The 27530-nt window shown below is 42.2% G+C and overlaps 1 protein-coding gene across 1 annotated transcript in view; it reads right to left on the reverse strand.

The window, feature by feature from the left end:
* The window catches only part of CFAP77 (cilia and flagella associated protein 77), a 322878-nt gene that overhangs the window by 108798 nt on the left and 186550 nt on the right, over nucleotides 1-27530 (reverse strand). Inside the window, exons 2-3 of the mRNA XM_082262788.1 lie at nucleotides 16406-16505; nucleotides 1331-1553 (exon numbers count right to left, since the gene is read on the reverse strand). Of these exons, the coding sequence (XP_082118914.1) occupies nucleotides 1331-1553; nucleotides 16406-16505 (323 nt within the window). The remainder of the gene's footprint in view (nucleotides 1-1330; nucleotides 1554-16405; nucleotides 16506-27530) is intronic.

The raw sequence follows: 27530 nt of genomic DNA on the forward strand, positions 1-27530 counted from the left end.
GTCGCAGTCCCGCAAAAAAAATCGCAGATCGCCGCCATTACTAGTAAAAAATAAATAAATGACAAATCTTTCCCGTAGTTAGTAAACGTGATAACTTTTGTGCAAACCAATCAAAATACGCTTATTGTGATTTTTTTTTTACCAAAAATATGTAGCAGAAAACAAATTGGCCTAAAATGTTAAAAAATTCTGATTTGTAAATTTTTTGGGGGGAATGTTATATATTATAATGTGAAAAATATTGTTTTTTTTTTTTCAAAATTGTCGCTCTTTTTTTTCAAAAAATAAAAATCGCACAGGTGATCAAATACCACCAAAAGAAATCTCTATTTGTTGGGGGAAAAAAAGAACATAAATTTAATTTGGGTACAGCGTCGCACGACCGCGCCATTGTCCGTTAAAATAACGCAGTGCCGAATCGCAAAATATGGCATGGTCAGGAAGGGGTTAAATCTTCCGGTCTTAATGTGGTTAAAAAAACGCTCATTGAGAATTTTTTTGTCAAAGACATGTAGCTAAATAAATTTTGGCCAAAATATATGACAAAAATTTTATATATTGGATATTTTAACTGTCAAAGTAGAAAATGTCAATTTTTTTGCAAAATTTTCGCTCTTTTTTTTTATTAATATCGCAAAAAATTAAAAGCACAGAGGTGATCAAATACCATCAAAAGAAAGCTCTGTTTGTGGGAAAATAAGGACGTAAATTTCGTTTGGGTACAGCATTTCATGACCGCGCAATTGTCACTTAAAGTCTCGCAGTGCCAAGTTGAAAAAAGTGGCCTGGACGTTAAGCAGGAAAATCCTCCGGGGCTAAAGTGGTTAAAGAGCAGTACCAAGCAGCAAATAAAAGCATCAGCGGACTACAAATGCATTTGTACATACATTAAACTTGTGAAAAGAAACTTTCAATTCATTTGAACTTTCGTTTAAATCAGATTGATATATTCAATTTACGTGAAAAATAAAGCTGTGCAAAGCTTTCCAATTTGTTTTCTTGAGAACTAAAATACAGCAAGCCTGTTACCTGCCAACATGCTATAGTCTCTCTTCAGAGGACCAGCACACCCCCTGCGGAGTCAGACCTATAGCTTTGCAATCAAAAAAGCTTATGTTCCTTGCTGATAGGAGAACTCCAGCTCTGACTCAATATGGGACATATCGGACCTCTGCAAAGAGACAGCTGCTTCCACAGAGAAAAGGGTCCTTCTCCATTGAATTCTGGCATGACGGGCATTTCTACTATGGCTATGACTACTTTACAAAGAAAACAAAATGGAAGGGCTGTGATATTCTCAAAAAAGTTTGCGTTCGACTCCAGTACATACCTGGTGGAGATACCAAAGGTCATGCCGGGAGGTATGCGGAGGGTGTGATCTTTAACACGTCCTTCGTTGATGGGGAGCCAGATCTTGTGAGTGTTGCGGAAAGTTTGATGTTCAGCTGATGTTACTAGACCAGATTTTACAGCCTCGCGGTTGAGGGCTACAAAGTTACTTTCCAATTTTCTCTGCCGGGCTTTGGATTCCACTGTCTTCCAATGACCTATTGCTGATTATAGAGAAAAAGGAAACACAAAACATAATGGATTAAAGACAAACACTTCAAGCCACTCATGTCTTCCAACGCAGCACAAGGCAGGCAAAAACAAAACCAAGGAAACAGTGCAAGTGGGTCATTTTTACTTATACATGTGCTTTGGGAGCTGCCATACTATTTTAGGCCTGATTGTTAATCAAGCACATGTTAAGCTCAAACGTCTGCCTGCAAAAAGTACATTAAAGTGATCAAGTACTGATGTTGAATGAAAAAGACTTGGCTCACAATTGGCTTTCCAACCCATCCCAAAGGTTCAGTATGATTATAGTCATGGCTCTGTGGGGGTCAATTGAGTTCCTCCATGCCAACCTCATCAATCTATGTATACACCTCTGAAGACGTCATACGCTCTGACGAAACGCGCGTCAGGTGGAACGCATGCTGCACGCCCTGAAGCCTGGTGTAGCGCAAACCGGTAGTCACCGCTCTCCACGTTACAGGCATTAGCATAGCAGGCGCGATCCTTGGAAATTTTATCTTTTTTGTACTGTGCAATCAGTTACACTTATTAAATACCTTTTAATGGTACTGCACTATTTGGAGCATTTATTTTTTACCCCAACCTGACCCTGAGGATCCAGCCTATTCAGGAAGGGGACCCTGGACCATAGGGGACTACAAAGCCCAGCAGTTGCCATCTCTTTGGCCTAGGAGGCCACAAGGCTCTAAAGGTCTTTTTGCCATATGGTAACTAAGACCCACAACCTCTGGTGAGTGTACATCCCCACTATTCCTTAAAGCCACTCCACAAGTGCCGGCAGTTGGACTACTGGAGGACCCAGCACAAGCACTTGCACTTTTCTCCCCCTTTTGGCACTGAAGTTTATTTTATGCACTTAAGTCACATATGAACTTTTATTGGACTTATTTGGCACTTATTTGCACTATAAGGCACTTATGTGATTTGATTTTTTTATAACTTGATATTTTATGACCATTTATTGATTTTACACTGTAATATTTTGTGATTTATCACCATCCAGTCTATGTTATTTATTGAGCTAAAAAAGTCATCACTTCATTTATGTATCTAATTTACATTTATCACTTTTTATAATTAACTTACACTTGCCTTATACATTTTATCCAGGCTATTGACAAGCAATTGTCTACCCCTGGCTACCAACAGCAAGCGCTATATTAATCCCAACTACTTTGGGGTTTTTTACTCATCAATCTATGTATGTCTTTCAATAAGCTAGCTTTGTACACATGGGCACACTTGCCTCAAAGTTTAAAGCACACAGTTGTCTATAATGGCTTTGAATACTGTAGCATTAACAGTCACTGAAAACATATGGCAATATAGTATATATGTTAAATCCCTCTCCTGCCCTATCTGGGCCCTCCATGTGTCACTTCATTTATTATGCATGTCACAGTTGCAGGATATTAGGTCATGGGAGAGTTTCCAATGGCACTACCACCTGCAATTTGTCCCAATAATTAAAACACTAAAATTATATTTTTAGTGGAAAGCATGAGAAAATTATTTACAAAAACGGCAAACCAATTTTCTTTTAATTTTTGCTTATTTATTTTAATGCTACACTACAAAAAAACAAAGAAATACAATAAATAAAAATGAAAAAAGATTAATATAGGCATGATTAAAAGAAAATGAAAGAAAAAAATCAGCAAAATATAATACAGAAGGGGAGGAAGGAGCAAAAAAAAATGTTTTTACTTGTGAATTGGCTTTTAAGCTGTTAAAAAACGGAATAACCCCAGAATAAAAAGGTCTCCATGCAAAAAAGAAATTAAATCCCCACCTGGACACTCTTCCAAAAGTGAAATCCCCACCTGGACACTCTTCCAAAAGTAACTCTTCAAGGAGTGTAGATTTCCTGGTTCCCCAAATCCAAGTACCAGCAGACATATGACACGTGTTACCTCGGCTCCACCCCACCTGGCCAGACTAACCTCCCTATAGCGCACCATTTGTCTAGCACGCTGACAAATAACCTCCCATTTTCTTCCTGACCTTTTGGAAACTGCTGGCCTGCTATGGGACTGTCAGACAAACCCAGGCAGAATACTTGTGCAGACCCAAAAACACAGACGACTAAATACAAAATAGTTGGCCCCGTCAGTATGGGAGAACTTCTGGGTCTCTTCAAAAGGCTCTGATAGTTCAGCAGACAGCCGGAATTTCTTCCCATTAGCAATATAGACTGGGGATCCACCATATAATAAATCTCTTATTGCTAAGCTCCGATCCATGGTCCATCGGGAAATAATGAGAATCTCGAAGAAACTCTATGCTCACCTTCTAAAGGAGATTAGGGAGCTGGACTCACATCTCCTAACTTGAGATCAGATGGATGATGTAACTATGGTGCTGGAAGGCCATGGAAATTTAATAGAGGAGCTCCAAGAAGAACTACAAATTCTAAAAGATAAGCAGGAGGATGCAGAAAACAGAGCCTGGAGAGGTATCTATTTGTCTTTGACTTGCCTGAACTCTTTACAGATCTCCCAAGGTTCCAAGAGCTTGCCCCAGATATCCCATTGGAAACACCCTAATTCGATAGAATTCACACAGCACTTGGTAACATGAAATTTTAAAGGCCTCCATGAGATACTGTTAGCATACAAGGTTTGTATTTAATCAGCAACAACCACTGTATGTCATTGCTGTGTGCCTATTACATTGTATGACCACTAGATGGCAGTGTTACATTTGTGAGTTCATGTTTTGTCTATGCCTCAAAAGAGTAATAAAGAAAAGAATAGTTCCTGCTCCGAAAGAAGCAGCAGCGTTCAGTGAAACAACAGACTGTCTGCCTGTACTTTGTTTAGCCCCAAAAGGTTATATCTAACAGGTTATGGGCCCAGGATATGTTACAGAAGCCCAGGATATAATACAGATTACCCCTGGATATAGCCAGATACAGTGAGCTAAAGCAAGTGAGTACAGGAGACAGCAACAGAAAGACAAACAGCAGAAATGGCTGCTGCCATCCCCTCAGCAAAGTTCTCCATTGCAAATCTGACAAATCAGAACTACCAATCTTGGAAATTCAAGATGAAAATGCTGCTTATAAGAGAAGGTACGTGGAAATGTATAAATGAATCAAGACCTGCACAGCCCACAGAGGAGTGGTTAGACAGAGATCAGAAAGCACAGAGCACAATCTCCCTGTGCATAGATGATGATCAAATCATACATATATGTAACTGTCAGACTGCTAAAGACATGTGGGAAGAGTTACAGAAAGCACATGAAAGAGTTAATCTCAGCAATAAACTGTATTTAATCAGAAAGCTCTATCAAACTAAGCTACAGAAAGACCAGGACATGCAGGACTATATAAGACAGACCTTAGAGATGGTGGAGAGACTGAGAGGGATTGGAGAAGAGATAAAAGATTTCCATGTTGCAGCGCTGTTATTAAGTGGACTTTCTGAAAGTTATGAGACACTTGTCACAGCACTAGATGCACGTCCAGATGATGATCTGACACTGGAATATGTTAAAGGCAAGCTTGTGGATGAATACAAGCGCAAAACTGAAAGCATGAGTAATGTGAGTGTGTGTTCAGAGACAGCTTTAAAGACAAAATTCAAAAATAAACACAGTAATGTGCAGCTAGAAAATGCTTTGTGTGCAAGAAACCAGGACACCTAAAAGCAGATTGTAGAATCTGGAAAGCTAGAATGCAAAAACAAAGTGCATTGCAACAAGCTAAGAATGTCATAGAAACAAAGGAGTATGCATTCGGATCCAAAAATGGTGTCACCTCTGTGCAAGCATGGTGTGTGGACTCAGGTGCTACAAGTCACATGACAAATGACCGAAGTTTCTTCACTCAGCTTGATGAAAGCAAAACAGAAGGGATAACTACAGCTAATGGACAATTTATGAAATCAGTGGGAATAGGAGATGGCTTTCTATACTGTCCTATCTCTCCGTATATCACTAAAAAGATCCATATGAGGAATGTTCTGTATGTGCCAGATCTTGAAAGCAACCTTTTGTCAGTAAAGAAACTCACTAACCAAGGCAATGTAGTCACATTTCAGGGTGACAGTTGTATCATAACAAAAGGGGATTGCTTGCTTGCAAAGGCTAAAATCATAAATGAACTGTATCAGCTGAACTGCAGTGAAATGGTAAAAATAGCCAAAGAGGATAAACATTCAAACTGCATCCACACTTGGCACAGACGATTGGGGCACAGAAATTCTGATACAATAAAGAAAATAGTTGAGAATAACTATGCAAGTGGTATTAAGATTAATCCTTGTGATCACATAATGATTTGTACCAGCTGTATTAAAGGAAAAATGGCAAGGACACCTTTTCCCAAGCAGACCAACAGCAAATCCCAAAAACCTCTGGACTTAATACATTCAGATCTTTGTGGTCCAATGAAAACTATGACTCCAGGAAAGAAAAATTACTTCCTGACCTTCATTGATGATTACTCCAGGTATACCACAGTATTTCTACTTCACAATAAAGATGAAGTGCCAGAGAAATTAGAAGAGTATCTCGCTCAAGTAAATAATATTTTTGGTGGAATGCCCAAAGTACTACGAACAGATAATGGCTCAGAATATACAAGTGGTAAAACACAAGCCATTCTCAGGAAGCATGGAATTATGTTCCAGACAACAGTTCCATATAACCCAGAGCAAAATGGAGTTGCAGAGAGAATGAACCGCACACTGTGTGAAAGTGGGAGGAGCATGCTATTTGATGCTGATATGCCAACTACATACTGGGGAGAAGGTATCACAACTGCATGTTATCTTCAAAATCATTTGCCGGGAAAAGCAACAACAAAAACTCCATATGAACTGTGGAACAAAAGGAAACCAGATTTAAGACACATCAGAATTTTTGGAAGTAAAGCCTATGTACACATTCCAAAAGAAAAACGTACAAAATGGGATGCATGTGCAAAAGAAGGTGTGCTTGTGGGGTACAGTGAATCTCAAAAAGGATACAGGATTTTACATCAAGACACGAACAAAGTAACAGTCAGCAGAAGTGTGATTATTGATGAAAGTTCTGTGTGCTCAAAGTTTTAACAACAGACTCAAACTTTTCAAACTGAGAAAGAATCAACATCAGTCACTCAAGAAAATAAGGAAAGTGATACAGAAATAGAAATAACTGCAGAAGAATCAAAACCTGAAACTGAACCAGAAATACCTTCAGTCAGAAAATCAACCAGAATCAATAAAGGTGTTCCAGCTGAACGTTTATCTTACATAGCTCGCAGAGCTGTTCAAACTGAACCAGGTTCATGGAAAGAGATGCAGAAACTGCTAATGCATGAGAAACAAGTATGGTATAAAGCCGCTGATGAAGAAATGACATCACTCAAAGATCTCCAGACATGGACACTTTCAGAGCTACCTCAAGGTAAACATGCCATAGGATGCAAATGGGTTTTTAAAACCAAATGTAACTCTGAAGGGAAAGTCTGTCGGTACAAGGCAAGGCTGGTTGCTAAAGGTTACTCACAGAAGTTCGGTGAGGACTATGATGCTACTTTTGCTCCAGTTGCTAAACAAAGTACTTTCAGAACACTAATGACAGTGGCTGCCATGCGTACAATGATTGTGAAACATCACGATATTAAGACAGCTTTTCTTAATGGTGATATTGAAGAAGAAATTTACATGTCACAGCCAGAAGGATATTTGAAAAAGGGACAAGAACATCTTGTCTGCAAGTTGAATAAATCTCTTTATGGCCTTAAACAATCAGCTCGAGCATGGAACCTGAAGATTAATCAAGTTCTACTAAATGAAGGATTTACAAGAAGCAAAGCTGATCCGTGCCTATATGCTAAACAAGTAGACACTGAGTGGATGTATCTACTAATTTATGTAGATGACCTGATCATTGCTCACAAAAACGACAATTAAATTGCAAAGTTAACAGGAGTACTCAACAAGCACTTTGAAACTAAAGACCTAGGTGAAGTGACATATTATCTTGGAATTGACATCCAGCGTGAGAAAGATGGAAGTTTCCTGTTGAATCAGAGTGCAAAAATTGAATCTATTCTTCAGCAATTCAACATGACAGAGGCGAAAGGAGCAAGCACACCTATGGATACAGTCTATCCAAAGTTAGAAGGAGAAGATGATCTTCTCACATCCAATGAACAATACAGACAAGCAGTGGGGGCACTTCTCTACATTGCAACCACTACACGTCCAGACATTGCAGCCAGCATGTCTCTTCTTTGCAGGCGAGTTGATAAACCACGTCAAAGAGACTGGAATGCGATCAAAAGAGTTATGAGATATCTGAAACAGACAAAAGACTTAAATTTGAAACTATCAGCAAGTGGTGGTTTAAACCTCGTGGGATATGTGGACTCCGATTGGGCAGGTGATCACAGCACACGCAAATCCACAAGTGGTTACTTATTAAAATTGGGAGACAGTCCTATATCTTGGTACAGCAAGAAACAGATGTCAGTGGCATTGTCCTCTACAGAAGCTGAATACATATCTGCAGCTTATGCCAGTCAAGAAGTTGTGTGGTTACAGCAATTACTCAAGGATCTTGGAGAAGCAACATCAGAACCTACCGTCTTATTTGAGGATAATCAGGCTTGCATTAAGCTTGCAACAAGTGAGAAAATTAATGGAAGAACCAAGCACATCGATGTCAGACATCATTACATTCATGACTTAGTTGATCAGAAAGTGATTGTACTTGTGTATTGTGAGTCGGAAAAAATGATTGCTGATGCTTTGACAAAGCCACTAGCTAGAACCAGATTTGTGGATCTTAGATCAGAAATGGGATTGACATAGATAGTAGTTGTTGAGTGGGGGTGTTAGCATACAAGGTTTGTATTTAATCAGCAACAACCACTGTATGTCATTGCTGTGTGCCTATTACATTGTATGACCACTAGATGGCAGTGTTACATTTGTGAGTTCATGTTTTGTCTATGCCTCAAAAGAGTAATAAAGAATAGTTCCTGCTCCGAAAGAAGCAGCAGCGTTCAGTGAAACAACAGACTGTCTGCCTGTACTTTGTTTAGCCCCAAAAGGTTATATCTAACAGATACCATAGGTAAACTATACTATTTTAAGACCAAAGAGCACCAACCCAACATGGCCCAGGATAGAGCAGACCTATCTTTTCTTTCAATAATTTGCAGACAGCTCTCAAGTGATGATTATTAAGAGAAGCCTTATTGCAAATTCTCCAGAAAAATTACATAATTTATAGATGGGGTTTTTCTTTCAAACTTTTTTTCACTTGGCAGAACTTTCAATATTAGTGTAGTGGAAATTTGCCCAGCTTCTTCTCCAGTGGTTCACCCTGCAGCCAGGCACATGATCTCAGCCAAACTTTTCCTCAATAACCAATTTAGGGGTGTTGTTTTTGTTGTTTTTATTTTTGGAGAACTTGGATAGGGTTGAGGAAGTTAAGGGTATACTCCAAAAGCAGAAACTATGTAAAAATTGAGGACAGCAGTGAACTCATTTCTGTAAAGCTAAAGCAGAAGTCCTTGCATATAGCAAACTGTGGACCTGGCCTGTAATAGAAGCAGTTAGAAGCTGACTTCTTTCTTTAGAGTACTAAGAGCATAGTCCTTTAACAAAATAATTAGGTAAACTAAGCTCTTTAGAACATTAGCTGATGTCCCCTTTAGCAAATACGTAGCTGGCTCTCTAGCACACAGGGCCTTTGGAGGGGCAGGTGCTCAAAGTATAAAAGGGGCACATGGAACAGGGCTTTAAATAGGGCTGTGCTTAAAATATCAATACAGCAATGTATCGGAACGCATTCCTTCCTGATACGCGTATCGATACAAATGATTTTGTATTGATAGGGCAGAAAAATGCTGTGATGCTTAAGTTGTGCCAAGCTGAAGAATTTTTCTTCTCTGTTAAACAGAATAATAGAGAAGATACTGCTGGTTGGTACTGCCGGCTAGTACTGCTGGTGGGTACTGATGGCAGGTACTGCTGGAAGGTACTGATGGCTGATACTGCTAGCTGGTACTGCTGGTGGGTACTGCTGGCGGGTACTGCTGGCAGGTACTGCTGGCTGGTACTGCTGGTGGGTACTGCTGGCTGGTACTGCTAGTGGATACCGCTTGCTGGTACTGCTGGTGGGAAATGCTGGCTCATCTGAGACACATCAACGCCGGAGTATGAGGAGCGGCACTGGACGAAGCATGCATAGCTGATGCTTCCTGTATCTCTCCGCTCACAGGTGGAGTGCATTTGATATCACTCTGCCTGTGACAGGACAGAGCCGGAACTATAAAGAAAGTATCTGCTCTGTTCTGACTCGGGAATATGCGGACAGCTGGGACATTGTGCGGCACTTGCAGGTGTCAGGGAGCCACAGTCCAAATGCGGGAGACTCCCGCACCTCGCGGGAGACTTGGGATGTCTGCCTTGACAAAAGGGCACTTTGAGCATCAAGGGGCAAAGGGGCAGATGCTCAAGCACCCTCCGCTCCCCCTCTGCACATGTCTGCTAGCACAAGAGGGATGGCAGCAGCCCAAAAGTCTATAAGATGTACTCACAAAATGTCCAAGAAAAGTTGGTTTCCTCTTTCCAACTTCCAAGCGACACCTTTATCCTGTTATACCAGACTAGATCTTCAGCAGACAGCTCCTCATTCAGCTCTGCAGCTTCAGCATCCAGCCCCTCAGGTTGCACACTCGAGGCCTCATGAACAGCAAGCACATAGCAGCAAGCTCTCTAGGTTGGACTGATTCTTTGCAGGAAAAGACCCAGACCTCAGTGTGCTTAGAGAATACATAAAGACTTCCAGCAGCCCTTAGGGCCCTGCTCCCTGGGATTGGCCAGGGCTTTATCAATATTAATTTTGCCAACTGCATAGGTCCACGCCTATGTTCCAGGGCTCTCTCTCAGCTCTCTGGAAACCAGAGGGAGCTATAAGACTGGCAGCAGCTAAGAAAACTGAACTGACCTAATTAACCAGTTCCAGACCGCCCACCGCAGTTTTACTGTGCCAGGCAGCCCCTCCTGCGCGAATTGACGTAGTACTACGTTGGTCGCACGCCTGGTGGTAGGGGGCAAATGCGCACCACCAGCGGTGCACTACCACCACCACTCGGCAGCAGGGATTCCGATGCACGGGTCGGCGGCCGCGATTGCCGCCTGGCACCTACAATCGGTCTCCGCTGAGAGAGAAGTTGTAAACACAGCTGACCATTCTTCTCTCTGGAATGATCACAGAGCGCCTGTGATCCTTCTATTTAGGATTACAGGTCTCTATGATCATTTTAAAAGCCCAACCCCCCACAGTTAGTAATCACTCCCCTAGGCTCACATTTAACCCCTTGATCACCCACTAGGTCAGTGATGGCGAACCTTGGCACTCCAGATGTTTTGGAACAACATTTCCCATGATGCTCATGCACTCTGCAGTTTAGTTGAGCATCATGGGAAATGTAGTTCCAAAACATCTGGGGTGCCATGGTTTGCCATCACTGCACTAGGTTAACCCCTTCCCTGCCAATGTCATTATTACAGTAACGGTGCATATTTTTAGCATTGATTACTGTAGTAATGTCACTGGTCCCCCCAGAAGTGTCAAAAATGTCAGACAGGGGTTCGATCAGTCCGCCGCAATGTCACTGTCCTGCTTAAAATCGCAAATCGCCGCCATTACTAGTAAAAAAAAAAAAACTATAAAAATGACATAAATCTTTCCCCTAGTTTGTAGATGCGATAACTTTTGCGCAAACCAATCAAAATACGCTTTTTTGCGATTTTCTTTTACCAAATATATGTAGCAGAATACAAATTGGCCTTAAAGGATGAATAAACTATATTTAAAAAATTTTTTTTTTGGGAATGTTATATAGCAGAATGTGAAAAATATTGTTTTTTTTTTTTTTTTCAAAATTGTCGATATTTTTTTGTTTATAGTGCAAAAAATAAAAATCGCACAGGTGATCAATACCACCAAAAGAAAGCGCTATTTGTGGGAAAAAAGGACATCAATTTGGGCACAGCGTCGCACGCCCGTGCAATTTTCCGTTAGAGTAACACAGTGCCGATTCGCAAAACAATGGCCTGGTCATTAGGGGGCAAATCCTTCCGGTCCAGAAATGGTTAATCAGCTGCACTGGCTACAGTCAACAGAGGTTAATTTAACTGACACAATAATTATAGACACACTGGATACAGTGAGGAAAGTTTAATTTATCTATCAAAATACATCCAGCTCCACTGAATACAGTGAGCGAGCACTAAATCTAACGAATCCTATCACCTATCTAGGGGATACTAAGAGAGTTCTCAGGGGTGTTTTTCAAGATCTGGCATTAGAGCTCCCAATAAACCTTTCACAACATTGGGTCCATCCATTAGGGTAAATGGACTCTAAGACTACTCTGTTTTAGTCAGCTTTATTCATGTTGTTATCACTGAGCTTGTATGTTCCAATTGTATCATTGGTTTATGTCTTTCTCCTATGGTCCTCCCATGAAGTTACCCAGACCTACCTAGATAAATTGAAGATATCTCCTATAAGAATTTCTTTACCTTTTCCCCATGCGTATGCATATGACTATACTCTCTTCTATAGGTCACTCATTATCACATCAGTCTCTATCTTTGCTTATTATTTAGGGACTCCTCTTCCTAGCTGGTTCTTTGCAACCCCATTTCCTGGGTACTCTTTGGCCTCATAGGCCTCTGGAGACACCAGCTGAAAGTCCAGCTTGCAACCATAACCTTGTATCTTCCTATCTTCTTTCCCACTTCCTTCCTGTCCTGCATTTTTCTTGTTTTTTTCTCCCAATTTCCTTCTTCTTTAATTATCTATACTTGTTCTCCTTTTTTCATCTACAAGGATGGAATTTTCCCATTAAATTCTAGATTAATTCCTATTTCATCCCTCCAAATTTTACTGTGACCCCTCTCCACTCACCATTGAACATATTTCTTCCTTAGATCAAACCTTCTCTCCTGTCAGGATGCTTAGGAGAGCAATATCACTGAGGAGGAAGTTAATCTAGAGATTACAAACCAAAAACAGGTAAACGCCAGGTTCAAATTGCTTTTCTGCCATGTTCTATAAGAATCACCATGACCTACTAGCACCCATATTACGAAATTCTTTATAGATTTATATCAAGAAATGGGGAAAACTTGATGCTGATATGTTAATGGCCAGCATTGTTCTTATACCAAAATCCCCAATACTTGTTCTAATTTTCATCCAATAACCCTTATAATTTTGATATCAGGCTTGTGACTAAAATTCTGACCTCTTGACTGATTCATTTTCTAGGACTCCTAATCAAGAAGGGTCAAATAGGTTTCATTCCTAAATGCCAAATGATAGCATCCTCTGGTATTTAAATGTGAGCCACATAGAAACACCACTGACAGGAACTACTACTGATTTCACTTGATATGTATAAAACATTCAATTTCTTCTCTTGGCCCTATCTTTTGGCAGGCCTCTGCAAGTTGAGATTTTGGGACAGCTTCTTTACATTGATCCAACTTTGGGCATCAATGAGGTTTCATGGACTTTATTCATCTGCTTTCTCATTAGAAGAGGTATCTGTCAAAGTTGCCCTTTTTCACCTATTCTTTTTATGTATGCACTGGAACCAGTGCTTATATTTCAGTACTACACTCAAGCTCATCTATTTAAACCCTAACTGTCCTATCCTCGTAATTTCTTTAGAGCCTGCACCCAATCGGGTACTATGCCACACATACAGTGGGCTTGTCCCCGAGTTCACAAACTCAGAGTTTGAGTATACCATTTAATCAATTCGGTACCTTCCTGAAAAAATTTGCTAAAACCCATGGGAAGCCATATTACACAAGCCTATACAAAACATGACTAAACATCAACAAACCCTAATTACACATATGTTTTTGGCTGCAAAACAGGCTATTGCAAGGTCATAGAAAACTCCAATCCTCAACTTCAATGAAGTGAAACATAGTTTTTCATTCATCATTGTGCCTGAAATCGGGTGCAGGAGAGGCATCCGACAACGGAAGCCCCAAAGTAACTTTGAGGGTGACGTCCCTTCCTAGGCATTTCACAGCCGTTGTCGGTCCTCTCCTACACACAGCTTCAACTGCTGGAGACCAGATCGGCTGAAAAATAGGTAAGTACAGCGATTTTTGCTTTACAGGGTTAAATAGATTAGGTTTAGAATGTGGTACAGAGCAGGTTTAGCATTAGTTAGGTTTTGCCTGGACTTCTCCTTTAACCAGTTTGGAATCCACCCATTATACCAGCCTCAAAATCCATGTGGTTTACAGTATCAGTGCAATAATTCTTCACATAAACTTGATACGCTGTTATAGTTGTTACATTATGAGGCCAGAATAGATATTTATATTTGGAACTAATCAGTACTCATCCTGAAATATCCTGTGTGATCCCTGCAATATTGAGAATTTAGCAAATTGTTGTAAAAAGGACACTAGATTCTCAAAGGTGCAATTTGAGTGGATCTGGCATGTTTATAGTGAACAGAGAAAGCTGTGCTATATGTTTTCTCCGATTTTGGTAGTTCCGGATTGGAGCCGGGAGCTTGAAGGTTCCAAAGTGTCTTTGGCGGGACAGAACCTTTAATCTAGTGTCCAGGCTTGACTTGGCTCTTGCAGCTTGTGTGATTGCACAGGTGTGCAGGAGCAATATAAGGCAAATCTGAGTATAGTTTAGGGGAGCAGTTGGGGTTGGAGTAGTTGCAGCCAGGAGGGAGGTGTGCTCCTGTCTAGAGAACAAGGTGATGTACTCAAGACAGCACACCATGTGGGAGAGATTCCAGGCCATTGGACTGAGAGAGTTGGACCAGCTAAGAGAGTCTGAGAGACTGCAAGAGTCTGGGATATTGGAGTTGAGGTAACTGGGAGAGAGTCCAGAGGACCAGAGGAATCTGTGAGTCTCGGAGGAGTGAGAGTGCCTAGGGTATCAGGAGAACCTCTACTTAGAGGCTAAGAGTGGGCCTGTGCTGTGGGGTACTGTGGCCGAGGCAGAGTGAGCCTTAAGAGACAGGTGGCTTGTCATTTTCCATTGTTTCTGTTTTTGCTGAAGAAGAACCCAATTTTTGGGAAACTTTATACTGTATGAACTTTCAGTTTCCTTTTAATAAAAATGGGCTGCCATTGTCACACTTACCTCTAACGCAGGTGGTAAAACACTATAGCTAGTCTCTATCTTCTTCACCTAAAGAAGCCCCCTTTCCTATAAGGCAAGCAGGTCTACTGTTACTTGATTGCCCCCAGGCAAATCAAAGGTACTTGCGGTTGGCAGACAAGGCAGAGTGGTTCAATGAAAGTCCTGGTAAAAGGCCGGCAAGGTTCACAATAGTCGGGGTCAATCCAAAGTCAAAAGGCAGGCAGAGTTCAGAGAATAATTGACATCAGATCCAAGGCCATAAATAGGGGAATCCAAACAGCAGATCAGGACAGACAGACATAAAGCTTGCATGTATTACACACACTATCACAAGCATGAGACTGCAGGCTTGGCTGGCTTAAATCAGGCTTGGTCTCCACCCAGAGACTGGCCACAAAAATCACCATGCAGGTGGACAGACAGGGATGCATCGTAGACACAACCAGGATGCTGGAATGAGACCAACAGCTGTCAAAGAACAGGAGTATTTACACACTCCTGACAGCCTTAAACCAAAGTGCTGACTGACATGGACTTGACAAACGCACCTACTACGAAAGCTACACAACCCCCATATCACAGCTGTAATATATAGTATGTGTATTATCAACAGTACATTTGGTATCACCTCATCTGTTATGAAGACATATGTATATACCTTATTTACTCAAAATTTATAGAAAGTTTGTAAAAGAACTGATGAATCTTGGATAAGCTACAAAATGTCTGCAGCATTGAAGAACAAGTCCAGGTAAATGTGACTACTACAACCAATCCATGCATATATTAAACCTTTTTTTGCGCTTTAGGGTCCTTTCACACGGCCGCTCCGTGTGAAAGGTCCGCTGCGGGACTTTTTTTTTTTTTTCCACGGATATCATCCTATCCGTTTGCGGATGATATGCGGACATAATGTAAGTATATGGCACTGCGGATGTCAGCGGATGACACCGCTGACATCCGATTTTCCTTCCTTTCCGTTTTTTACACGGAAGAAAAAATGGGGTTCTGTTCCATTCGAAAAAACGGAACAGAACTGAAAGGAGGAAAATCGGATGTCAGCGGATGGTATTCCGCTGACATCCGCAATGCCATTCACTTACATTATGTCCGCAAATCATCCGCAAACGTATGGGATGATTTGCGGACACACGGAGCGGCCGTGTGAAAGGACCCTATCTTACTTTAAGTTTACGTTAACTTTACGTTAATTTCTGTGGCAAAAAAAATGTAAAACAAACTTTCTATGCTTAGCACCACAAACATAATTTTTGTGTTTTTAGAAATGGAACAAATTATAGAATTAGCTTTGAACTTTTTATCTACAGTAACTCTAAACAAGTAAACAGTAAACTATCACTGGTTAAATTATAAAAGCATTTATTTTATTGCTTTTTTTTTGCCTGCAGATTATATAAAAAATAAAAACAATTCATGCAACATAAAAAGCCCTATTTATCCTAAAGAAAAAAAAAAAAAACAATATACAGTATATATTACTTTGATATAATAAGTAATAATAACGTTTTTGTTGAAGCAATAGGCCTGAAGCGGAAATGTGGAAATTATTCTGGCCCACAAAGGGTATACAGCTGCAGGAGCTGAAGTGATTGATGATGAAAACACAGTTTGTAACTGCATTATATTTGTTAGGCACAAAATCACACCAACATACCTGTAGCCACGCCTCCTTCTTTCAGAAAACTACTCTGTCCATAGGTGAAGTCAGATCCTGGTAAAGAGTAGCACCTTTTCTTTGTCCTTCCAAGTTCTGCCTATTAAGACACAAAGAAATCAAGCAAGGTGAAATCTATGTTTCATTTCAAGCGTATCTTTACAAAAAATGTTTTACTTTGGGTAGAGGGAGGGTGGGGAGACCTCCCGATGTAAAATTATACTTTTTTACTTTATATCTTTGCAGCACCAGTATGAAGATACAGCACTGCCTACATCCAGAGACGAGAAATGGACCTTACTGGAATCATCTGGGTAAATGGCAAATTACGACAACCAAAAGCACGAGCGGTAAAAGCAGGCGCCCACCCACAGAGCTTCAATGCGCTGGATTTTTACAATACAGCTGCAGAGATCGAGCTAAGAGATGACCATTAGAGTGCCTCTGTTGCTTTCTTTATTTACAAAATTAGGTAATTCCTGCAAAGAAAAGGGTTAATACTTACCTCACCTGCGGCCATTGCTACTGATGTTTGCTGTATTTATAGAATACTTTTGCTGAAATATATTCTGGGTGCGTTAGATGCAGTGGCCGGACATGGTCATCTAGAGCCCAGGGTGAACTTGCCAAACTGCGCCCTCCCCCAAGATGTATGAGAATTATGTGTCAGTAAAAATCCCCCCATAAAAACACTGAGCACTAATATGCATGCTTACCCATTTAGCATAAGTCCCCCCCTCCCAGTACAAATCCACTTCCTACTGAAATCCCCGCAGCTCAAATGCCCTCCCCCCCAAAAAAATTCTCCCCTCCTAGCACAAATCCTCAACCCCTAAAATGTCTGCTCCTACTACACATCTCCCCCGCACACTTCAAACTCCCCCTTCCAGCACAAATTCCCCCCAAATCCCCCCTCTTAGCACAAATCCTCTTTCCCCCTCCCAATACAAATCTCCCTAATTCACCACTCTTAGCACCCCCTCCCCAAATTTTCTCTCCTAGAACAATACTTACCCCCAGCCACACCCCAAATTCCCCCTTCCAACACAAATCCTCTTCTACCTCAATCTCCTTGTCTTGCTATCATGATATCACAGTGCCCAGGGCAGCCTCCACTCCTGTCCACCCCTTGTCCCAGCCCTGGTCGGATGCCTGGCCCCTCTTACACTTTGGTTCTCTCCTCTCAATACTGTGTCCTGTAGTGACATAGGGGGTTGAAGGAAGGGACTGAAGAGAGCAGTCCAGAGGAGGGGAGGGGGGAGGGGGAATCCCAGGGGACACATGGAAAGACACATGGGACACACACACACAACTAGAGACTTGCTAGGACCTGTGGTCTGCTCTGGAATTGCGATTCACCAGATGACCCCAAGAACATGAACAGTTTGAGCATTTCCTAGTATAAACTTTTCCCAAAGAGCTGACTGGTAGAATGGGCAGAGAGAGGCTCAACCTGTCCCTCCGAATGTAACACATACATCAGTACAAGTGTGTAGGACATGGTCAGGAAGCAACATATGGAGGAATTCTGTATTTTGGGTACTATATACATGTGGTTGGGAGGCCACCTTAAAGCGGAAGTAAACCCATCAATTTCTAATAGTTGTAGTTTGCTAAGACAAGAAGCAGCAGGGTGACAAGTGTAAGGACCTCACCATTCATGCTGGAGATCAGTATCCATCAAATCAGGTGAGGGACCTGGCTATGCTGTCTGGCAGGGACGCCTGCATGACCAGTGTTGCTGGACAGGATTACACATTTTTTGCCAGTTAAAATGAACCTGTGTTTTGCCTGTGCAGGGCAAAGTATCAGGGTCACTTTAATCCAAGCCCTGCAGCTGCTTATACTTACCTACTCTTTACTTACCAGGAGATGTGAAGTGACATATTCAGCACTGGCGGGTGTAGGGGCATGTGAACTACCCTCCTACCATAACACAACACTGCTGCTTGGTAATTGGTTGCTTAGGCACACAGTGTATCAAACAGGGACAGTATTAAGAGTTTTCAGCTCTCTGTAAGATTCAAGTTATCACTTGGATCTTACAGAAGCCATCCTCCCAGGGATGGTGGTGAGACAAAGGTAGGGGCAAAATGTGCCGCTGCAGGGGGCCCTGGACGGGCAAAGCACAGGTTCACTTTAAAACAGTTCACATATATTTAGAGGTATTCGAGTACAAGATTATACGCCAACTAAACCTGATACTTCACATAGTTCCAAAGTGCTCTCAAGGGCTTCACAGGTGAGATGTTTCCACTCAAATTCCTAACTGCCATCTCAAAGGCAAACCATGATAGATTCCACATAAAAAAAAATAAACAAATAGGCGATCATCCGGCAAGATACACTACTATTATAGCCTTGACCATAAACAGGCAGGTATCTCTCTAAGAGTGATGGCAGAGCCAACCACCACGATCCTCCCCAAGTCAACAGGAATCAAGGGCTTTTTAGTATGAAATATGCAGCAGTGATTGCTGTATCTATTTCAATAGGGTTCAGTTTTGTTTAGAAATTCCAGTATCCTGTAATTGTTCTGTTTGACACCTGTTAGGAGTCACCAGAAGGGCAGAACTTTCAGAGATTGACACTTTAATCTTACTGAATTTAGGAAACATCTAAACATGTTAGTTGTGCCTAAACAATGCCCAACACAAAGTACCTTTTGTCTTGGATTCCTCATGAAAAATAGCAGTGTACTCCATGGTATGTGTGGGTACACCCTCCTGTGCCTTCAGCCTAACAGTTGTATATCAGGACCAGTGTGGGACGTAAAGTACAGCTACCTCTGATGTTAAGTCTCACCAGGTTTGGAATGTACTTTGGTGTGGTCATTACTATGCTGCTCACTGTTCTCTCTGCTGGAGAGGATGTTGTACCTGAAGACCTGCTGTGCAAGGATTGGCCTGCATCTGTGTTATCCATTCTTTAGATCTGTGACTTCTAAACCTCTTTTGCTGCTTCTTAAACATCCCCCTACCATTTAACAGATTTCCAGTCATCAAGGGGGCAGTTCTGACATAAAGAAGCAAAGCCCTAACTTTACGAAGATCGCCACCTCTAAACATATACAAAGCGCAGAAAAAGGCAAGGTAAGTTAGTACAGGCGGTCCCCGGGTTACGAACACAATAGGGACTGTAGGTTTGTTCTTAAGTCAAATTTGTTTGTAAGTTGAAACAGTGCATTTTTAAGTGCAACCTCAGCCTGTGCAGGGATGTGGGATGTTTCGGGTGCTTCTGGGTGTGCAGTCATGTTACCTGGGGCTCTTGTGGTCATGCAATACATACACTACTGCAGTGTTTAATGTGTCTGGTGGTGCAAGATGGCTGCTCAGTGGTAACTGTGACTAGCGTGGAGCACAAGTGACTGAAATTGACATCCGTTCGTAAGTACGAGTCGTTTCCTAGCTCGGGTGTTCGTAACTCGGAGACTGCCTGTATTGGGGAATTAATCAGCTGTAGAATGACCACAGGCAATACTGGTGATTAGTGTTTTTTAAGACACATCTTCCACTGTTTGGTTCCACTGTAAGTCATCCATGTTAAAGTCACATGCTTCGCTACAAAGTCCCCTGTATGTAGGCTCCAAAAGCCCAGCAACACTGAACACAGAAACTCAGACCCCCTTGACATCATCAATACTCATTCCAGTCTTGGCCCCAGCCAACCACACCTAGGTGTCCTCCCACTGCCAAGAAGTTTGTTCCGGTACTGCTTTAGATATCCAACTATACACTAGCTAAATAATCCAAAAATTGTTTTCAAAATAAATTTTTGATGTTTATTACAATGTTCTGTTTAAACTTGTTTGCATGCCAATTCCTTTGCGTGGGCTACCAAATTTATTGGTGTTCCTGGGGAAATAATTATTTTCTATTCATTCAGGAAAATCAGCGAGGGAGAACCAAGCAAGACGTCCGTGGCAAGAAGTTACGCACTGATACAGACGTATCGTGATATATACTAGTCTAACATGCACTGAGGTTTGTTTAACAGTTATCTGCTGGTAATGGAAATTACCCAGAGTCCTCAGAGACAAAATCCTTTAATTAAATTTGCCTTTCCTGATAGATTTCCCTCGGGTACCCAAGAGTTTTCCTTCCTATGGATATATTATGGCATATTTGAAAAAAAAAAATTAAGTAGATGTTCCTTGAGTCATGCATGCTGAATACTAAAGTGTTAGCTCATGGGATACTATGATTAGAGAGAGTTATTATGTGGCTGTGTAATTGTCTAGATCTTTATTTTCCAAAAGAAGTCCTAAAACTACCCACAGAGAGTAGACCTCAATCAACTGATGCTGGATGCATTTGGTGTAGAATTCCAGGGCCAGTCCAATCTAGAAACCAAAAGGCATTTATAATGAGGACAGAAAATGTTTCTATTGAAAATTGTAAAGGAAAACAAACTCTCAAACAGCAGTTAAATCTGAACTCCAGGTACTCAGATGAAGCCCTATCTGGTATGACAAGAGACCTGCTTTTACTCTGCTGCAATTAATTAAACCTTATGAGTCTAGGTGGGCCCAAAGCAGAAAAAAAAAGGCGCAGGGCATGCATGAATGGGTGAAGAGGGAAGACAGGGAGGTAAATGGTTAAGGCATGATGGATATGATTACATGTGACCTGATTGGTGGGAAGTGAGGGGTCCAGGAGTAGCTTTGGGCATACACAGGAAAAGGCGGAGAAATAAATACCTCAATCGGTGGTCATCGGAGGGTGAGAGAACTGCAAGTGGGGGTCTTCAGGGTGTCGACTTCACAGCAGGGATGGGTGAGCTTGATTTTCTCCTTTGGAACCCCCTTTGCTGCTGCAGGTGCAAATGGCACTGCCTGGTTGCAAAGTCAGCTGTCTGATTCCCTACAGGGAAACTCTGCAGCTGCTTCACAAGGGGACTGGGATGATACACGTGCTCGGCGGTCCCCGCTGCTGGAACGCTTCTGCCTGAAGTCCTCTTCTAAAGTTCAGTGCAACTAGGAGCCCCAGCAGGTCTAAAGGGGAGGTTTCAGAATCGTGTGACGATGTGGCGCAATATACGGGATTTGCTGCTGTTGGGCCCAGTCTTGGGCAGCCAGGTGAGGGTCTTTCTCCTAACTATTCTTCTTTTTCTTTGCAGTCAGCTTTAGAGGGTTTGCTAGAAATGGGGGTTACTGGGGGTTGGAGGATAAAAGCACTTGTTTCCAGCGACGCTGTGGTTCTGTCCACCCACCCGGCAGTGGCACCAGTTTTCTCTGTTTTAGAAATGCCCGTGGGTATGCGGGACCTGTCGGTGTCTTTAGGGAGAGTTTCCACTTCTTCTGCAGAAGTTGCAGAGGATGACAAAGGAAACCGAAGAGTGAGGACAACATGCACCTTGTGGATTCAGCAAATGTGAGGTGTATGTTTGTTTGAGGGTCTGTTGGGTGCTCATATTGAACAGGAAGTGCAAGAACCTTGCACACACCTGGTAGGGTGAGTATGTCAAAATTCTTACCCTACTTCTATTTGAGAAATTTACTTTAGAGGTTGAAGCCGGAGGAGAGCAAGAAGGAAGATGAGGGTACAGACACATCCCCTGCACCTTTGCTAAGTGGCTGCAGGCGTTTGCCGTTTTGGCGTGTGATAGGAGAAAAGACGCCAGAGCATTGTTCCATGATGTTTTATTACCTGGACACTATTGGTGAAGCTTGCAGGGTTCACGCAGGAATGGCTTGGCTTTCTAGGGATGAGCAATTACATCAGCAGAAGGCCATGCGACCATCAATGCGCTGGGGCTACAAATATGTTAGTTTGTGGATGAAGAGGATGACTTTGGTGTGGGCCACCTCTAAGTTTTTCTAAGGGGGAGTCAGGGGTTCTGTTTTCCCAGGGCAACCGGCCATAAAACAGCGGGGGCATTGTGGGCAATTTAATGAGGAAGCGTGCAGGTTTGGGAATTGTTGTTGTTTCAAATACGAATGCTCTGGATGTGGTGGTGCCCAGTCCCTCTTTATTTGTTTCAAGCACAGTAAGGGACATTCCGGTGAGTCTGCAGGTGAAAGGGATGACGCTGGTGAAAGGGAAAACGATGCATTCTATCCTAAGTAGGTACCCGGATGAGCCAACAGCTTTTTTATTGGAATATGGTTTTTCTGAAGGTTTTTGTACTCCGTGTTCTCATTCTGTGATTCCGCCTGCTGCACAGAATTTACGTTCAGCGATTCAACACCTTTGGGTCGTTATGGATAGACTTCGAAAGGAAATCGACTTTGGGCGTGTTGCTGGTCCATTTGAGGGTCAACATTTGGTGGATCTGGTGACTTCACCCCTTGGGGTTGTGCCCAAGAAGGAACCTAACAAGTTTGCCTGATCCATCCTCTGTCGTGTTCTGACCATGATCTGGCAATGCTGCCATTGACCCAGGACCATGCACAGTTTCAGACACTTCATTTGATGCAGCGGTTTTGTGTTTCATCATAATGGCTGGGTTCTCTTATGGTTGAGACAGACATTGGCTCCGTATTCAGACTGTTGCCTGTCCACCCCACCATTTTCTATCCCCTCGAGTGATTGTAGCAAGGGGAGAAATACATGGATCATTGCCTTCCTATGGGTTTCTATTGTTGTACGTTATTCTAAATGCTTAGTTCCTTCTTGGAATGTTGCACACGTTAATTCTGTCATTCACTATTTGGAGGACTTCCTTTGTGTGGGTCCTCCTTCTTCTAATTTCTGTGGTATTTTTGTTGACAATGATCCAATGCATTGCTGAACGTTTCAGTGTCTCTATGGCCCCGGAAAAGACAGACGGCCCAGGATATACCATTATTTTGTGGGTATTGTCATAGCTCAGCAGGTCGTTTGGAGTGTCGTTTGGCAAAATAAGAGCTGTTGGTTCTCAAGCTGGAAATTCATGGGGCCATTGGAAAGCGGAAGATTCAGTTGCAGCAGTTGCGTTCATTGTTGGGTAAGATAGTTTTCGCTTGTCATGTTTATTTTCATGGGCAGGGTGTTTTGTTGGTGGCTGTCGGCAGCTACTTCAGGTGCTAAATCTCCCCAACACTACATTACATTGACGCAGGCACTTTGTAAGGACTTGATGGTTTGGCACGTGTTTCTGGAACCTTTTTAATGGGTGCTCTCTGTGAATGTCGGGACCTATTGACACTTACAATCTGGATCTGTTCACAGATGCAGCTGGGTCAACTGGCTATAGCTATTTTACCAAGGACTGGAGTGCTGCACCTTGGCCAGCAGAGTGGCGGGACAATAGATTCCTTGGGAATTTGGTCTTGCTTGACTTATTTCCCATTATTCTGGCAATGGAGGTTGGGGTTGGTACTTTAATAATATAAGGTGCATTTTCAATTGTGAAAATTTGGGTGTGGTCCAGGTTATTAACCGGTTTTCGGCTTCATCTCAGCAGGTGGTGTGTCTTCTCCACCATTTGGTTTTACATTGTTTACAGTTGAATGTGTTCATTTATGCGGTTCACCTACCAGGAAATGTTAATACATTGGTGGATGCTTTGTCCCTTTTCCAGTGGGTCAAGTTTTGCGAATTGGCATCTGGAGCGGAGCACCAAGGGGTGCTTTGTCCTCAGTGGCTTTGGGGATAGCCTTGGAGACGCCACAGGATTAATTCTAAATTCTGTGCCTGCATCCACCTTATTTCACTTGGTCGGCTTATTCCAAGGTATGGTTTTAATGGCTGGATTTGTTAGGGTAAGGTGGCGTTGGCATGGGGAGCCCTTCCACTACATACAGTACATGCCATTTTACATTAGTGCATGGAATTACGGTGGGGGGTTTTCAGTTTCGGCCGTGGTTTGCAATATGGCGAGTCTAGCCTTTTATTTTAAATGACACGACTGCCAAGGACTTCCTGGTCAGGAAGGCTATTGGAGGATATAGGAAGAGGTGAGAGTCGACAGACTCTTGGCGGCTGGTTTCTTTGTACATCAGCCTATGAGACTCTTTGCTGTAAAGCCGCTTGGATGGTGACTTTCTTTTGCACCTTACAGGTGAGTGTTATTTAGCCCATCCATCAGTGTTTCTGGAGGCTTACTGGTGGGTTATGTGGACTGCAAGACGGATTTGGTGGGCTTGTTTATTAGGCAAAAAAAACAGATCAAGGGGTAAATAGCATGTAAATACAGTTGTTTATAGTTTGGGATTCTCCTATCTGTCCAGTTCGATCAGTTGAGGAGTTTCTGGAGGTGCGTCTATCGCTGGGGGGTCTTTTTCTCATGCATGAGGACGGCGTGGCTTTGTTGAAATCAGTTCATTTCTGTTTTTGGGAAATGCCTCGCTGCTGTAGGTTATGACAGCAAGCAGTTTGCCTCTTACTCCTTCCGCATTGGAACAGCCACTGAAGCAGCTTGATAGGTTTGACTGTATCTGTCTTAAAATGGATTGGCAGGTGGGAATCTGATAAATTTCAAAGTTATGCGCTCCCTCATTTTTTTGGGCACCTTCACTTTACTACTGTGTAGGAGTAAATCTACTTGTTTTGTCTCCAGCTGTAAGGGGCTATCAGGTAAATGTTTGGTGGTATGCTTTTGTTTTTTTCTCTTTTCGGGTATCGCAGTCTACCTCATTTGATTTTGGGCCACTAGTGCATTTTTGGGGGGGCAACATGGGCAGATGTTAGGCCTAATGGTAGGCAATTTGGCATTTCCAGACAGGAGGCATGTGTATGATGGTTTGGACTACCGGGTATATGGTGGAGCAGGGTTGTTCCAGGTGCATCGCTTGGAAAGACTGGATGGGTCTCCTGATATACTGTTGCTGCATGTGGGTGGAAATGACCTAGGTGTTAAGTTTAATTTTTGTGGCTCTGTTCTTCTTTCCCAGACCAAATAATGATCTGGTCTGACATTGTGGGTTGCACTACATGGCACCTGGCACAGTCTGGGGACAGGGTGAATGAAGCACGCATTATGGTGAATAAAAAATAGGGAGATTGGTGGTGAGGAACAATGGGTTGGTTATTAGACATTTGGAACTGGAAGTCGACACGTGGTATTATTTGCAGAGCGATGGGGTGCTCCTTAATGCCAACGGAGGTAGGTAGGTACAGACATGTAACTCCTGGGGTTGCAGGAAGGTCAAGAGAGCATTGCAGGTATGGAGGGGCACGCAAAGGTAGGGTTTAACCCTTGTGCGCTGTGGCATTTGTGGTCTTTGGGGGCAGTAAAAAAATCTGTGATAGTCTAATGGTTTGGAACTAGGGTTAAGCGAACCCCAACTGTAAAGTTTGGGTTCGTACCAGACTTTAGGGTTTTTTGTACCAGGACCCGAACCCAAACATTTTACTGTATGTTCGGAATCGAGTTTGGTGTTCTGCAATTTAATAGCGCGTTTTAAAAAGCTGCAGGGCAGCCAATCAACAAGCATTTAACTTGTGTTCCCTTAGAAGCCATCACAGCCATGCCTACTAATGGCATGGCTGTGATTGGCCAGTGCAGCATGTGACCTAGCCTCTATATAAGCTGGAGTCATGTAGCGCCGCACGTCACTCTGCTCTAACTAGTGTAGGGAAAGGCTGCGGCTGCTGCATTGAGGGAGAGAATAGGACAGAATCTTTGCTCAGAAGAACTCAGCAATCTAAATAGATTTTGTTGTGTGGGTGCAGTGCACAATCTTTTTACCCTGCCCTGAGCCTAGTGACAGAGAAAAATAACTTTTATCCATCTGTTAGTTAGGTGGGCGGCGGCAGCCATTTTATACAAGCTCAGTGCACCAGTACTGCATATGTGCTTTTGTGACATTCAAATCCAAGCTTGAAATACTGCAATAATAATCTGGTTTTAAAAAAAACACCCTTTTTTGGCAATATCCTACATTTTTTGCCTTTGTAGCATTAGTTAGTGTTCAATTTAAGCTAGAAATACAGGTTTAATACTGCATCAATTACAACATCATGGCTGCGTAGAAGAAGGATCCAGGTACTGAAATGGCCAGCCTGCAGTCCAGATCTTTCACCCATAGAAAACATTTGGCGCATCATAAAGAGGAAGATGCGACAAAGAAGACCTAAAACATTTGAGCAACTAGAAGCCTGTATTAGACAAGAATGGGACAACATTCCTATTCCTAAACTTGAGCAACTTGTCTCCTCAGTCCCCAGACGTTTGCAGATAAACATGGCCTTGTCCCAACTTTTTGGAGATGTGTTGATGCCATGAAATTTAAAATCAACTTATTTTTCCCTTAAAATGATACATTTTCTCAGTTTAAACATTTGATATGTCATCTATGTTGTATTCTGAATAAAATATTGAAATTTGAAACTTCCACATCATTGCATTCTGTTTTTATTCACAATATACAGTGTCCCAACTTTTTTGGAATCGGGTTTGTAGATTACTAATTTATTATAGTGGTGTCTACACTAGAGGGAACAGATTATGATTTTGATGTATATTCTATATTCATTATTGGTCTAAATAGTCTGCTTTATATTACAAGTGGTTTTATACATATGCATGTTTTATATATTTTTTAAGTAATCATTTTATTCAGGTTTATACATTTTCGTATATATATATGTATTCACATATGTATTTGATACACATGTTTATGTAAGTTTGATGGAAGTTTGTATACACCTAAAACTCTGATCAGATGTGTGATCTCCTGGACGGAGAATCGCAGTAATTTTATATGGTTAGAATTAGTTCATCAGTAACTGTGATACTTCAAAGTAACGTTGGTGGCATTTAGCCTCATTTCTTCCTATCTGGAACAGAAATATTGAAGTACTATTTGAGTACAGATCCAAAATGTCATAACTAGTGTGACAGGAAGTCAGGTAAATCTGGGAATGTAGTCACTGAGAGGAGACACATTCCCACCTGCTTTGAAAGTTCACTGATACTATAGGGTGTTGGCTGCAGAGAGAGCCAGCAGGAAGTTGAAAACCATTCAGCTGTTCAGAATGAGGAGATCAAGGACTCTATAATTTGTCCAGAGAAAATCTATTGAGTGCTGCCTCCTGTCGCTGTGTGAGCTGGGAAGAGGAGGACAGACATACGTGTACCTCCCGACGCCGTGTGGGCATGGGAGAAGGACTGCTGCCGCCTGTCGCCGTGTGGGCTGGGAGAGGGGGACAGTCGGATGTGTGCCTCCCGACAAGCTGGTGAGCATGGGAGAAGACCCCCT

This window comes from Pelophylax lessonae (genome assembly GCF_965119305.1).
Source record: "Pelophylax lessonae genome assembly, chromosome: 7".
NCBI classification, from domain to species: Eukaryota; Metazoa; Chordata; class Amphibia; order Anura; family Ranidae; genus Pelophylax; species Pelophylax lessonae.